We start from the raw sequence: 14,583 nt of genomic DNA, 5'->3' as shown, positions 1-14,583 counted from the left end.
GCAGCCTCAAAAGGGTTCCACAAGCCTCTGTAAGCAAAGCCTTCTTTCCTTGGGTGCCTCTTCAAAGCACTAGGGAAGCTCTTAAAAGATACAGGGCCAGGCACAGTAGCTCACGTCTGTAAACTCAGCATTGTGGGAGGCAGAGGCAGGAGTACAGCTTGAGGTTAGGACTTTAAGGACAGCCTGGGTGGAATAGTGAGATCCTGTCTCTACAAAACACAAAAATTAGCATGGCATGGTGGTATATGCCCATAGTCCCACCCACTTGGGAGGCTGAGAAGGGAGGATTCCTTGAGCCTGGGAGGTCAAGGTTGCAGTGCCCATGATCATGCCACTGCGCTACAACCTGGGCCACAGCACAAGATCCTGTTACAATCAAACAAGCAAACAAAAAACCAAAGATGCCTTTCATCTGCCTCATCAAATAAATCCAAATCTCCGCAGGGTGACACAGAGTATTCGCATTTTAAAATATCTCCTCTGCTGAATAAAAGTACAGTAATGGCTGAAAACCACTGAGTTATGTAAATATACTTCCTGTGACTTATTTGTAGCCCTTTCATATCTAACAATTTCTACAGACCCTCTCTGTGGGCTTCAGAAGCCAGAATGGGCAGGGCCAGGTGAGAGGTGTCCTAGCACACGGAGGCTAGAGCACAGCTCCCAGCTCAGGGGGACCCATTTCTGAGGCGAAGGCACCCACCAGGGGCTCCGCCTGTCTTCAGAGGGAAAATCACACCTCAGAACCCCAGAGACCCAAAAGAAAGCTCCACTTCAGCAGATACCTGTCACTGGGCCCTGGAGCGGCAGCCCCAGGAAAAACTGCCATTGCCCTGTCAGCTCCCTCCAGCCCTCTCTCAGGTCCCAGCAGGAGGAGGGCTCTGACTAAGCTCAGAGGTCTCAACAAACGGTGGGTTGAAGCTCAGAGGAGTTACTAACAGACCTATAGTTACCTCAAGACTCCACCTGATCAGGGCCAAAAATGAGTCCTGGGAGGGCAGCCAGGAAGAAAGCAGGGCAGAGAGGAAACACAGGGAGAGGGGCCCTGGGACCATGTCAGATACGGAGGGAAAGAGGGGAATGAGAGCAGACCTGATGATTATGCTCCCTACAGCCCCTGCATGTCTGTGTCCCCTGAGAATTCAGACTGAGGGGCTCACTCTTACCTTTCACCCGTTCCTGGGCTCTGGCAGGCTGGCCTGCTTCCTGCCCCAGCCTCACCCACTCTCCACAGTCGTCATCACTGATGTGGGCAAGCTGATCTCTCTGGTTTGCTGGGCTCTCACTCTCTGCCCAATGGCACCGAGTTTACTTCTTTGCATACTTTATTTTCTGTGATTAAAAAGGGAAGCAATTCTCACTAACGCCATTTCTCAGAGGAGAAAACAGGCACAGGGATGTTCTATGACTTCCTCAAGATCACCAAGCTACAAGTGGGAGCTGGGTTTGAATGGAGGTCTACCCATGCTCCTAAATTTGAGCCATCCTCCAAGGAAAGGACAGCACTGTAAAAGCTCAGTGATGGGGCGGGAGTCCTCACTAAGGCCTGACCAGGCTGGAACCCTGATATCCAACTTCCAGCCTCCAGAACTGGGAGAAACATAATTCTGTTTTTGATCAGATCCCCAGGCTATGGCTCTTTGTTGTAACATCCTGAACTAGCCCAGAAGTGCGACTCCATCATCTGTGTCATATACCATCATTCAGAAGGGAGTCACTAACCCCTCAATGCTGTCTTTGTGGATGCTGCCCACCCTAGGCTGAGATGAGGCACAGGATCTGGGCCTAAATAAGACGAGAAGGCACTGGAAGGTACAATGTCAGAGGTGGAGGTCTGAATTTCATTTAATCTCAATCTCCACTGTTGTAGAATGACAGACGAGGCCCAGAGCAAAAGTGTCTTCTCCTGAGAACATACTGCGGACCCCAGTCCCACTGGAGTTCTCTTCTATGCTACCTCTCACCCCTTCTTGTATTTCTTCCATCTGTAAGTGTGTGCAGTATCTACAGGGAACACCACACCATGAGTTTTATAAATCTATCTCAAACACACCTCATGAGTTCCCTAGGAAGGAGATGCTAGCATAACCCCCATTGTGCATGCTGGGGAGGCCCCAAAACACCAAAGGAGTTCTCCAGGGTCTCACAATTGCTAAGATAAAGGTTGTTTGACCCAGAACTATCTCCTCAAACCTGGGAGCCTGGTTACATCCAGGTCTTCCCAAGGTGCTGAAGGGGCACACTTTGGCATAATGGTGAAAGGTAAGGAGTTGATGGGGGAGAGTGAGCGGCCAGAAGCCCAGTGGGGCCTTTGAGTAGGTCTTATGGAAAGGAGGTGCTTACAGGATGGAACCTACAAGATGTGACCTCACTTCCTTACTGACAGACCCCAACAGAACTTAGAATTCTGGTAACTAGGCACCCATATTATACACACAGCCCCATTTCCAGCTCAGTTGATAGTCGACACTCCAGAGAACAACATGTTCTCCTGCTGTGTCCCAACATGCTGCCGACCTCCTCGTCGCAGCAGAGGCCAAAATGAGACTGTTTCTCGAGAATATAGACATTGGTACAACCCTCACCCTCGACACCTCTGGCCCTTTGCCAGAAGGCACCCACAGGTAACACAGGGCCCAGGGCAGGCCCGTCCAGGCCAGGCCTCAACTGTGCCCACTAGGGCAGTGCTGAGCCCCTCCCCATGTGTTTGGGGGAAACAGGAGAAGAGGGGCCCTCCCTGGACAGGAGCAGGTAGGTTGTCGGGGGTTGGGAGCCTGGTCAGTATGTCAGGTTCACAGCCCAGACCATGCCTTCAGGATGGGAAGGTGAGTGTCGAGGACACAGTTTGTCTGCTCAGATCTGAATCCCAGGACCTCAAGCTGTCATCTGCCAGAGATCTCAAGCTCCTCTGGCTGGAGGTCTACGCAGATGCTCCTATGTGCCCAATCCTGTTGGGGAAGGGGGCGCCAGGGAGGAGTTCTAATGGGGGTGTCCCACTATGGGGTCAGCCAGGCAGGCCACTGACACCTCTTCGCCTGGCTCACTCTCTTTGCAGAGCTCCACACAGCAGATCAAGCAGGAGCTGTTGGATGGATTCCATTTCTCCATCTTCTTCAAAGAAGGGCAGGGGCCCCCTGCTACCAACCACGGCCAGTGCTGGTCTGGGGTGAGACTGGACACAGAAGGGTCTCCACAGACAGGGATTCCAGAAAACCAGGGTGGGCCCAGGACTCAAACACGAATATGGGGATTCCCTAGGCTCTGTCCTAGGGCTTTCACACTTGAGTGAGCCACTGTCCTCTCCCAAAGGAATCTGGCTGCCATTAGTCCCCAGTGGCAACTTGGTTACAGGCAAAGTCCCTTTCACCTATCAGAGGAAGATCAGAGAAAATCCTGTTTTCACTTGATGCTATGCCAGGAGTATCTCAGCATGTTGCTACAAGAATTGGGTATGATGGTAACATTGTAGCACATACTCATACTGTTATCATTTTAACTCCCCACCCTAAGTGTATGTCCAGCAACAGGCAGCTCCCCTGCCCTGTTGACCTCTTCCAGGATTTAAAATCCAACACTTCTACACAAACAAGTTGGGGGGGGTGGTGATTACAACAAAAGAAGGTGAAGCTACTCTATGCATCTGTGTTGAAAGTGTCATCTCACAGAACTCATCCCTGCAGACACACCGGGCAGCTGCTGCACTCTTGCATGTCACTGTAATATTCCTTAAGGGAGGCCATGCTCCACAGCGGGTCAGCCTCTCAGTGCTGGTGGAGCCTGTCGTGATAAAATTCCCTTTCTAGGCAGCCTTTCTGCAGGGAGCATAATCCTATGTGTGTCCTAATAGGCTGGAGTTTGCCAGGGCTGCCATAACATGCACGCTGACTGAAGGGCTTAACCACAGAAATCTGGTTCCTCACAATTCTGGAGACTGGAAGCCCAATGTCAAGCTGTCAGTCTGGGGTGGTTTCTCTGGGCCTCTCTCCTTGTCGTGGAGATGGCTGACTTCTATCTCAGTCAGGACAGGGTCTTCTCTTGAAGTGCTCTGTGTGCTGACCACCTCTCCTTGTAAGAAGCCCAGGCCTATTAACTTAGGGGCCACCCTAATGAACTCACTTCTCCTGAATTACCTCTTGGAGAACTCTGTGTCCAAACAGTCACATTCTAAGTCTCTGGGGTTGAGAATAGAAACAGTTACATTTGGGGGAGGGGACACAATTCAACCCATAAAATAGACAAATCCCCTGCGGAAGACACACACCTGGGAAAGGGAAATCTGGGTGAAAGGATGTGCAGATAGCAAGTTTCAACAGGTGTAGCCAGTTGACTTTCCAAAAGGCTCCAGCTGCTCACAGGGTCACCAGCAGCCTCTGAACGTAGCTGCTTCTTTGAACACAACCTCCCCTGAATACTAACATGTTCTTAACTTTTTGTCAATCTGCTGTCTGTGTGGCAGAGAGAATCACCTTGTTTCATTTCCACTTTAAACCATACATTTCCATAACCTTTCCCGCTTTCAATACCTGCCTGCGTTTTCTCTTCCACGAGTCGCCTGGCAGACCCTGGGCCTTGGGATGCGCTTCCTCCCACCCTGGAGTCTTCCGGCACTTTCCCCTTGACCAGGGCTGGGATGGCCGTAGCTGTTTCTCCAGACTCACATTCATGTTAAAGAACAAAATCATATCCCTTTAAGTCAAAGGGTTCTTCTAGAGCATCTTGTCCGGTGTGCTGTCACTAAAATAAGGAGGGGATGAGACCTCCCCAGACCCTTCCCTTCCATATAAGAAGCAGAGCCTCAGGTGGCCTAGAGGGAATTTCATCCAGTCCTCCCTGTGGAAGGTGCTCTCTTCTGACCCGGGTGCTGCTGAGCAAGCATCTGACATTCAAAAGCCCGCGTCTTCTCTTCTCCACCATGAGGGTGATTTTTGAGGAGTGCAGGGATGATGCTCTTCATGCAGGCTGTTGATACAGAGGGTGCTGTTGCCCCACAGCTCACATTCACCATGCTGATGCCTTGAAGGCATGAATCATTTTATCCTTCCCCATCCTCACATGCAATTTTACCTTGAAAGCCTAGAACCCTTTTCACCATGGGCACCCAGGTTCTCCACATGCACAAGTCCCTGAAGGGTTGATGCTTCTTGGTGTGAGTTCCAGATCCCGATCCTCTGGTGGTTCATGGTGTTACCACTGACTTTCATGTCCCTCCTTGTCCCCCTAGTATGAAAATGAGATCTGCAGGATGCCAACTTTCCAGCCCAGCACAAGGGAGAAGCTGTTGGAGTCCCTGGTTCCAGCCTTTCTAACTAAACCCATCTCCTCCTATGCCACCTGCCTGGGTCCCTCCTGGGACTTTATCACCGTGCCACACTTTTTGGAACTACTGGTTAGAAGGTGAGTGTCCATCCCCTCCAAGGCACCGAGGTGCCTCTGTCCCCTACTGGCTGTGTCTTGAAGATGCACCTCTTGGAGCCTCAGTTGGCTCCTCTGGAACAGGGAGTAATGAGAAGATGAACCGCACAGGGTTCTTGTAGGGACTGAATGATCTAAGACACAGCAAACAAAGGGGTCCCTAGAGCCTAAAACTGTGGACAATCTGCTGTGGGTGCTGTGATTCATGTTTATTACTTTTCTCTTCCCCCTCACTGAAGCAGCTCTCAGCATTCTGCCACAATGGCCCATCTCTCTTCCTGTTTGGAAAGGCACATAGAAAGCAAGTCTGCAATGGCATTAGTAAACGATGTCTGAGTTTCCTTCTGGCTGGACTTTCTCCTTGATACAGACAGAAGTGGGGTCCCTTCATGCTGAGAAAGGAGCCACAGGCCCTCTCTGACATCTGGAGAGGCTCACTGAGTTTCTCCAATGGTTGGGGTTCACTCATTCAACACATACATACAAAACACTTCATTTGTGCATCGTTCTTCTTGTGACTTGGCATAATTTCATAAACAAGGCAGATGACAATCCCTGGACCTCAATTCTACCCAGAGTCAGGTGCTCACAGTAGACACAATAAACAAATGGTATCTTCAGAATGTTAGAGGTGAAACCCTCATGGCCTCCTCTACGTATGGTGGCATCCTCCCAGATCCTGACTAGAATGACGGAGCCCAACAAGTATAAACTGGGGGGACTTAGGGTTCTGAAGGGCCTCTTCACCCACAAAACATGGGGGGAAATATGTGGACTCTGGCTGGGGAGAGACTAAAGGAGCCCTGGGGTTCATATGTCTTGTAATTCCCACAACAAGGCTGACATCTGGGGACTTCCCCTGCACGAGGCAAATAGTGAGTTCTGTAAATGGAGACTTAGGTCCCTTGCAAAGGAGACGTGAGGTTGAGGTCACAACTGGCCACTGAGAGACCCATCCCCAGCACCGTGCCTTCCCAGCTCTCCCTGTCCTCCTCCACCCAACATCTGCCCCTACCCTCCTAACCGCAGGACCAGAGCTGGAGCTTTAATGAGCAAGCTGCTCACAAATCTGCCTGGAGCTGCAGTCTTGAGTGCCCAGCTGCACAGTGCTGTGCTCCAGGGCCATTGGGAAGAGAATGTCAGTGGGACGCTGGGGTGCAGAAGGGTCCGTACAGCCCTGCTACATGGCCAGGTCTGCCCCTTCCAGGACAACACTGATGGCTTGGGGTAGGGTGGGGCTGTCCTCTACACAGGCAGCAAGAGGCCAGGGACCCAGAACCACACAAGGGTGCCCTGGAGGGTTGTGTGGGAGAAGGCCAGGCCTCTGACTCAGCTGTCCACTCCATCACCAGCACCACCGGCTCCATTTTGTTCACCTGGCCCCCTGAAAACACTTCAGTTTGCTGCCAGGCCCTGCAACGGTCATCTTTCTGGATAAAGCTGGCCTTCAGGACCTTCACCTGGCCTGGACTGGGCTTGGAGGACCATCAGGGAATTGTCCTAGGCCAGTTGGTGCTTCCGGAGCCCAAGGAGGCCAAGCCAGATGGTGAGAAGACTTTCCGGGGCTGGTGTTTTCGGGGTACAATTCCCTCAATTTCCATCCAGTCATTTCTATACTTGGAAATCCCAGTGAGGAGTGACTGGAATGGTGACCTTTTCTCCTTTTCCAGATCCTGCTCCACCTCCTGGGCAACACGCATTAACAATGCTGGCCCTGGAGCCAGCGCCACCACTGCTGGCGGAACTGCCGCCTGCTCTGGAGCCAGAGTCACCTGTAGCCCTGGATGCACAAGGATATCGACATTCAACACCAGCACCAGCACCAGGGGAAGGGCCCCCTCCAGGAACAGTGCTGGAGCCACAGTCAGCCCCAGAGTCCCCCTGTCCCTGTCCCTGTCCCGGGACTGTCAAGAGCCAACACACTGAGGAGCGGCCTGACATCACCACCTTCCCTCCCAGGCTGCTGGCAGAGCAGCTGACCCTCATAGATGCGGTGAGCAGCTGGGCTTTGCAGGCTGTGCGTCTGGCACCAGCTGTCTCAGACCAGCCTCTCCCTGAAGAGCAGCCAATGCCCTGGGTCCAGTTTCAGCCCCACTTCTTACCAACCATGAGATCTGGATGAGTTTCCTCACCCACAAGCCTTCCCTGTCTGCATGTGGACAGCAGAAATGGGAAATCACCCATACCAGTTGCACAGAGTGACTGTGCAGACTGAATGACAGGGGATGGACAGAAAGCAGGACAGGGCAGGTGATCACTGAGGGGCAGGCAGGGCCATGGGTCACTCACCCAGCTGCTCAGGAGCCTCACTACTCTCAGCACTTATTAGGTATCTCATGCATATTAGATTCTATGGCAGACACCCAAACAGAGCCCAAGGTTGCAGTTGCTGCAAGGAAACTGCACCGGTATGGAGAGAAGGAGTAGAGGGCTGATTGGGATGGGAGGAAGTAGAGGCCTCAGGATGGGCAGGCCTGAGCCACCTTCTACTTCTTGGAGTGAGAATGGCCTGGAAGAAAACGTCACTCTCACTTTCCACCCTTGTTGGGTTCTGGGCCATGATGCATTCAGGGCCCTCGGTGGGCAGAAAACCAAATGCAGGGACTCCCACAGGTCTGGAGCATATTTTAAAGCTTTCTGAGCTCCAGCTCTGTTCATGCCAGAGACTGTGGATGACTGTGAGCTCACTTCCTGCCTGGGACTGTGGGTGACTCTGAGCTGGGCTGTGCTGTGTCCGTGACACTCTCCTCCTCCCCCAAAGGAGCTGTTCAAGAAGGTGGAACTCTACGAATGCATGGGCTCCATCTGGGACCAACGACATCAGAAGGGGAGTGAGCACGTGGCACCCACAGTTTGTGCCACCATTGCACACTTCAACAGGCTCACCAACTGTGTCACCACCTCCTGCCTCGGGGACCACAGCATGAGGGCCCAGGACAGGGCCAGGGTGGTAGAGCACTGGATCAAGGTGGCCAGGGTAAGCCATGGTTGGGCCTTGGGATTCCCTCTCTCAAAATGGGGAACTGCCTCTTCTCCGCCATCGGCTTTCAGGATTGGCATCTGCATCTCTAGCCTGAGCCCTGCAATCCCCTAGGCCCTTCTTCCCAGAGCTTCCCTGACCTTGACCCCCATGGCCCAGTAGTGGCTGCTCACTTCTGACCTGGGATCTTCCTTGGGTTGAACTGAAATCTTCCTAGATGAGTGACATTCACTCAGCCCCAGGTGTACCCTCCTGAGGCTCCCTGGGCCTCTGCTTCATTCAGGAAGGGAGATCTCAGCAGAGGGGGCTGAGGCTGAAGTGGGTCGGACTCCAACTCTGGACCTCACAGCTCACTCTTCCCTCTCCAGGAGTGCCTACGCCTCAACAACTTCTCCTCGGTGCACGCCATCGTCTCTGCTCTGCGCAGCAACCCAATACATCGGCTACACAAGACGTGGGCAGGAGTGTCCAGGTGAGGAGCTCCCTCCACGGGAGCACCAGAGTTGACCTAGGGACCCATAGGTCTCCCCATGTGCCCTCAACGACTCTGAAAGGTTCTTGGAGAACAGGGACGGTGGAGGTAGGGATGGGCTGGTGGGTGTGCTCACTAAGCTGCCCTGGACTCCTAGGCAAGGATTTCTAACTCAGGAGGAAGGTTTTTTAACCATCAGGCACAGACTGGAGCCAATTGGAGGCTTTCAGGTGTTTGTACCCAGCAGTGGAACTGTGTCCAGCTGGAAGCTAACTGTGAACACGCAGGGGCTCATGTGAAGTGGAGATGGGCCAGGGGAGGAGCATGACAGTCCCACCCTGGTCCTCTGGAGCCCTTGTCATCAGACGACCCCACTGGAAACTCTCACGCAGGAAGCCGAGATTCATTGAGTTTTCAAACAAAAGGGATTGGAACTCACAAATCTCCCCCGTGATTCCCAAATTTACCCTTTTTTCTTTCCTCTGTCAATAGCAAGAGCACAAAATATCTAAAAGAACTCTGCAAAAAGGACACGGCAGTGAAGAGGGACCTGCTGATCAAGGTACAGTGGAGTCTGGGAGATGCGGCACAAGTGTTTAAGGGTCTGAAAAAAGAGTGAGTTTGGAAGGGCATTGGACCCGGTGTGCAGTGGTTATTTTGTAATGTTTTGACTTACCTACAAAAAGTGCACTTGAAAAATTCCCTCCAGGCCTACTTTGGGCAAACAGGAGGAGAGGTGTGTGGGTCCATGGGCGCGTGGGGGCACGGGGACAGGAGGTCCTGGAAATGGGATGTGGCAATGGCTGCTGGGCTTCTGAGCGGGGGTGATGAGCTGCAGCATTAGCAGGGCTCTGGCTCCCACGCTGGTCAATGCTGCTGGCATGGAGCTTCCTCCAGGCTGGTGGGTGGTCATTGTAGGTGGGACATTCTTCCTTCCTCAAACTGGCAGCAATTCCTCAGGAAGCCAGGCCTCTGCTGCTGCATCTGTCTGCAGCGCACCTCCATGGGCAGGGACTGCAGCCCACACTGGGGGAAACAACAACAGAGGAAGCTCATGTGCCAGGGAGTCCAGTAGACTGCCCAGCTATGGGTACCAATGGGCAAACTCAGGACACATGTATGTGCTTGCTGGGACTCCCCGCTCTGCCCTTGGCAGACATCTGAAAATGGTCGTGTCACAGGATTCTCAACAATTAGCAGTGACAAAGGCTCATGACAAGTATCTGGGGGATCCATGCATTCCTAGGGGATCCTCCCCAACCAGATCTCCGAAACTCCATGCAAATGAGAAGGCAACATGCCACCCCACCCAGGATTCTGGAAAACCCTGCCATATCCGTCAGAGATGTCGCCTCAGGAGGCCACATCCTGAGTGGAGGAAGAGAGAGTTCTGTGCACGGAACTCCCCTGGGGGATCACTGACGAGGCCAAACCGTGGATTTGGCATGGCGCAAACCCAGTTTGTGTGGCAGAGACTCCGGTGGGGCTCAGATACGCAGGAGCCATTTAACCAGGTCTCCTAAAATGCCCTGTCTGTTTCCCATCACGACTCTGCAAGGCTGGAGTCCTAGACACTCAGAGACTCCAGAGAACAAGACCCTGATGGGTGGTGGTGCTGGGATGTGGGGTGAAGGCAGCCGAGACAGAGCCTCCAGTAGGGGGAGGAGGTGCTCTCTCTTTTGGGGCCCTGGGGAGTCACTGCCCACTCTTGGTCTCTGTTTCTTTATCTGGAAAATGAAGGGATGCTGAGCCTGTAGTGCAGGCCTCACAGGGTGGAAATGAGGTTCGAGAAAAGAAAGCAATTGGAGGGTGCTCCTGAATGGTTCTTCCTCAGAGGGATGAGGGGGAGAACAATGACAACAGCTACAGGAAACAGTACTCAGGAGGCCCTGTGAGGTAGCAGTGGTTTTCATGGCTCTTTACAGAAGAGGAAACAGTCTCAGGGAGGCCTGGCTGCATGATTGGGTGACACACACAGGGAGTGTGGAGCTGGCCAGTGGTATGAACACTGTACCAGGTGACTCACGCCAGTCCCTGGGGTTCCAAGTGTGGGGTGGCTGGGGTGTAACTGGGGGAAGGGAAGACAGCCTCACTGTCCCTGTCCCTGACACCTGGCAGGCGGGGAGCTTTAAGGTGGCCACCCAGGAGAGGAACCCCCAGAGAGCCCAGATGAGGCTGCGGAGGCAGAAGGAGGTGAGTGAGACTGTGGCATGGAGGGACCGCAGGGGATCAGAGGACAGGGCTCTTTTCCCCACCAGCTGGAGACCTCCATATCAACACAGCCGGGGCTTCCTCCCCAGCCCTGTCCTCCTATGTCCACTGGGCCTGGAAAACCTCCATTGGAGAGACCAGAGCAAGGGTCTGGGAAAGCAGAACTCAGAGTGGATGTGGGGAAGGGTAAGGCTGGGACCACAGGCCCTTGTGACTTGTTAAAATCCCACCATAGAGGTAACTAGGAGTGATTGCCAGACTTGGAGGTCAGCTGGAATAGAGGAGGCAGAGAATTGGGAAAGGCAGCTGAGGGTCTTTGGCTGCTACAACTGGGAGACCTGGGGAGGGGGGTTCTGGGAGACAGGGGCTGATGGGATTTCATGGGACAGGGCCTTGGGCAGGCACCTCAGGGTCAATACTCATCACCACTACCCCTCCCACCTCCCCACCCCTCCATGGCACAGGGCGTGGTCCCCTTCCTGGGGGATTTTCTGACTGAGTTACACAGGTTGGATTCGGCCATCCCGGATGATCTGGATGTGAGTGAGCCTGGGGCAGGCTGCTTGGGAACCAGGATCCTGAGGCTTGGGAGGAGAGGGGCCCGGACGGAGCCCTTAGATCTTAGCCCTTGGAAAACCTCCTCTCCTGAGAGTCTCACAGCTGCTCCTGTGGGAGGGGGTGCCAGGCCCATCTCATTACCTCTGACTGACAGAGGCTCCATGGCAGTCACCAGTCCCTATCCCTGAGTGGTGAAGCTGCAGAGCTGCCTGACTGCAACGATGCTGAGCTGTGGGCTGAGCTGGACTCAGCCTCTCCCTAGGGTAGTCCCATAATAGGAGGGTGAAATTGAGCCTTTCCAAGGGCAGGCAATTCCAGGGTCACTGAGCACTTTCTTTCTACGAGAGACCTCAGTTTCTCTGTCTGTCATCTCAGAGGGTTGGGGCAGAAGGTCCCTGAGCCTCAGTTCCCATGACCCCTGCCCTAGAGCCCAGAGCCTGAGGCAGGTTCAAGTTCTGTCATGTGCACATCCCCTGACCCTGGTGGCCCTGGCAGTAGTGCAGCATGGGAAGGGATGGGGTGGGGCTGTTGTGGGCCAGGGACCTTTCTGATGGGCTCTATCTGACTTCCAGGGCAACAGCAACAAGAGGAAGAAGGTGAACAGCTGGGGCATTCTCGTTGGATGAGGTTGGGGATGTGGACGTCACAGTCCACCCTGGGCAGGACACTCCCTGGCTCCATCCTCTACATCTTAGGTTTACTGGGAGGGTTTGACACACACAGGAGGAGGAGGAGACCTATCCCAGTGGAGAGAGTGGGAAAGGCACTGGAATCAAAGACCAGTTCCTGCAGGAGGGGCTGTTCACATCCAACTCTGAGAACAGGCTGGGGGCTGCATGGGGCCCCTTCACAGAATGGTCCCAGGGACCAGCCCCTTCTCCCTGCCTGCCAAAGGTCCCCTCAGTGTCTTCCACCCAGGCCCTGTCAGCATCCTGTCCTCTGTCTCTAGGAGGTCCGAGTTCTGCAAGAAATGCAGCTGCTCCAAGTGGCTGCCATGAATTACAGGCTTCGGCCTCTGCAGAAATTTGTCACTTGTTTCTCAAGAATGGAGCAGCTCAGTGAAAAGGAGAGGTGAGGGCCTGGCACATGGGCAGAGGGTGGGAGAAGGCTCTCCATTTTTTTTTTAAATGTGGTTTGGCTCTGTCGCCCAGGCTGCACTGCAGTGTCACCATCTCTGCTCACTGCAACATCTGCCTCCTGGGCTCAAGCCCTTCCTCAGCCTCCCAAGCAGCTGGCACTACTGCTATCCACCACCCTGTGCGGTTGTTCTCCTGTTGTTGTTCTGGTACAGGTGGGGTTTCACGATGATGTCCAGGCTGGTCTCAAACTCCTGGCCTCAAGCAATCCACCCACCTCAGCCTCCCAAAGTACTGACAGTAAAGGTGTCAGCCACCCCACCTGGCCTAGAGGAGGCTCTCCTGTGGACAGCTGCAGAGAGCCTATGGCCATGACTCCACCGCCAGCATCAAGCCCTGTTGCATGGGGACTGCTGGGGACCCAGGATTCCAGCTGGGCAGGCAATGAGAAGGGACCCGATGTGTGGCTCATGGTGGCCTCACAGCTGCCTCTCTGTCCTGCAGCTACAAGCTGTCCTGTCAGCTGGAGCCCGAATCCCAGTAGGCTGGAAACATCCTGCAGTGGCTGGGCCCTATTGGGATGCTGGCCAGAACACCGGCTCTGCATCATCCTTCATCCAGACCCGAGACACCAGGAAATCACATCTAGGTGGCTAGCAGCTCAGCTACATCTTGACCCCGCTCCTCAATACCAGATACTCCTGCTGGCCAGGATCAGGTCATGGGACTTTTGCATGTCAGGCGGGAAACCATTTTATGTTTATTTTCTTTAATGTATAAGTAACGGTTTTTTTTCTTAGCTTTTGTTAAAATAAAATTTTAAAACACTATTCAGAATGTTCTATAGTTGTTGGAATGAGAACAGTAACTCCAGTGCAGTAACCGTATACCAGTCTTTAGGATTCATCGTCTAGCATGTCAAATTGAGGCTATGGCTGAACAAGTCATGGAATAGCGTTCGCGTTACACCTGCCAACCGTCTAATGTTTTCCTTCTTTATTCAAATTAATTATTGCTAACTCTGTTTAAGGAAAACAAAAAATAAAACAAACAAACAAAAAAACACTGAAAAAACACAGTATGTCACCCAACCTATGTCACTTGTTCTACTGACCAGTTACTCTCAAACTTAAATTCTAGTTAAATTCAAGTTCCACTGGGTTACTCTACTTTTTTAAGTTGTAAATATTTAATGAATCACTTAAATATTTACTGAAGGACTGGAGATGGGAGGTATTTATGCAGGTGGTAGGGCTGGCCTTCTCCAGAAGTCCTGTGCACAAGGGAGCTGGTCATGAGTCTCCAGGAAATACAGATAAACTTTTCCCACTATGGATCTTCCCAGACTTTCTGACACCTCTCCCCTAAGGGAACATCAAGGAAGGAGAGAATTGTTTGAACCCAATATCTAAAGGATGTCCCACAGCTTAATTTGAACACAAGAACACAAGCCCCATTGTGGTATATCAGACAAAAACAAGTCAAAGAAATCAACATTTCAGGGTCTGAAATATGATACCCCCAAATCAACACAAAATAAAAACTTCAATCCAGTCCTGGAGCCACAAAGCTCCTATAAGAAAAGTGGGAGTTTATTTCAGCAAAACTTGTGTCTATGCATGCAGTTTGCAAAAAAGAAAGAAAACAACAGCAAAAAGTATCTATGGCAGCAAACCCTTAGGCCATGCAATTGATTTGGCATTACTTTTTCTTTCTTATTTTTTGTTCTTTTTGGATGGGACACAAAAATCACTGCTAACAAATATAAATACAAACACACGGGACTATACATCATTTGAGAGCTTCCGCATGGGAAAGAGAAACAATGAACCATTAAAGAAGGCATCCTGATGAGTTCATGTCCTTTGTAGGGA

The 14,583-nt window shown here is 52.5% G+C and overlaps 1 protein-coding gene and 1 long non-coding RNA gene across 7 annotated transcripts in view; one reads left to right on the top strand and one right to left on the bottom strand.

The window, feature by feature from the left end:
- Positions 1–33: 33 nt before the first annotated feature.
- LOC105480636 (uncharacterized) overlaps positions 34–14,583 on the bottom strand; it is a 79,081-nt gene continuing 64,531 nt past the window's right edge. For all 3 annotated transcript variants that reach the window (XR_011613922.1, XR_011613921.1, XR_011613923.1), the window contains 3 exons: positions 9,541–9,890; positions 1,167–1,332; positions 34–209 (listed from right to left, as the gene is read on the bottom strand). This is a non-coding gene — a long non-coding RNA (uncharacterized lncRNA). The remainder of the gene's footprint in view (positions 210–1,166; positions 1,333–9,540; positions 9,891–14,583) is intronic.
- Positions 2,484–13,350, top strand: LOC139358669 (ral-GDS-related protein-like). 4 transcript variants are annotated; one of them, XM_071080080.1, is made up of 14 exons: positions 2,484–2,624; positions 3,056–3,202; positions 3,342–3,356; positions 5,222–5,394; positions 6,765–6,958; positions 7,083–7,405; positions 8,174–8,389; positions 8,761–8,864; positions 9,357–9,426; positions 10,983–11,057; positions 11,540–11,614; positions 12,206–12,229; positions 12,583–12,704; positions 13,214–13,350. In XM_071080080.1, exons 1-14 carry the CDS (start codon positions 2,484–2,486, stop codon positions 13,251–13,253), a joined length of 1,719 nt encoding a protein of 572 aa, XP_070936181.1. In that variant the 3' UTR covers positions 13,254–13,350. The 4 variants fall into 4 exon arrangements, with proteins under 4 accessions (XP_070936181.1, XP_070936180.1, XP_070936179.1 ...); XM_071080079.1 differs by lacking the exons at positions 3,056–3,202; positions 3,342–3,356 and having other exon boundaries at positions 2,595–2,624; XM_071080078.1 differs by lacking the exons at positions 2,484–2,624; positions 3,342–3,356 and having other exon boundaries at positions 2,999–3,166.

This window comes from Macaca nemestrina, chromosome 15 (assembly GCF_043159975.1).
Source record: "Macaca nemestrina isolate mMacNem1 chromosome 15, mMacNem.hap1, whole genome shotgun sequence".
NCBI classification, from domain to species: Eukaryota; Metazoa; Chordata; class Mammalia; order Primates; family Cercopithecidae; genus Macaca; species Macaca nemestrina.
Note: the sequence above shows the minus strand (reverse complement) of the source record. Positions and strands in the feature narration are given on the sequence as shown.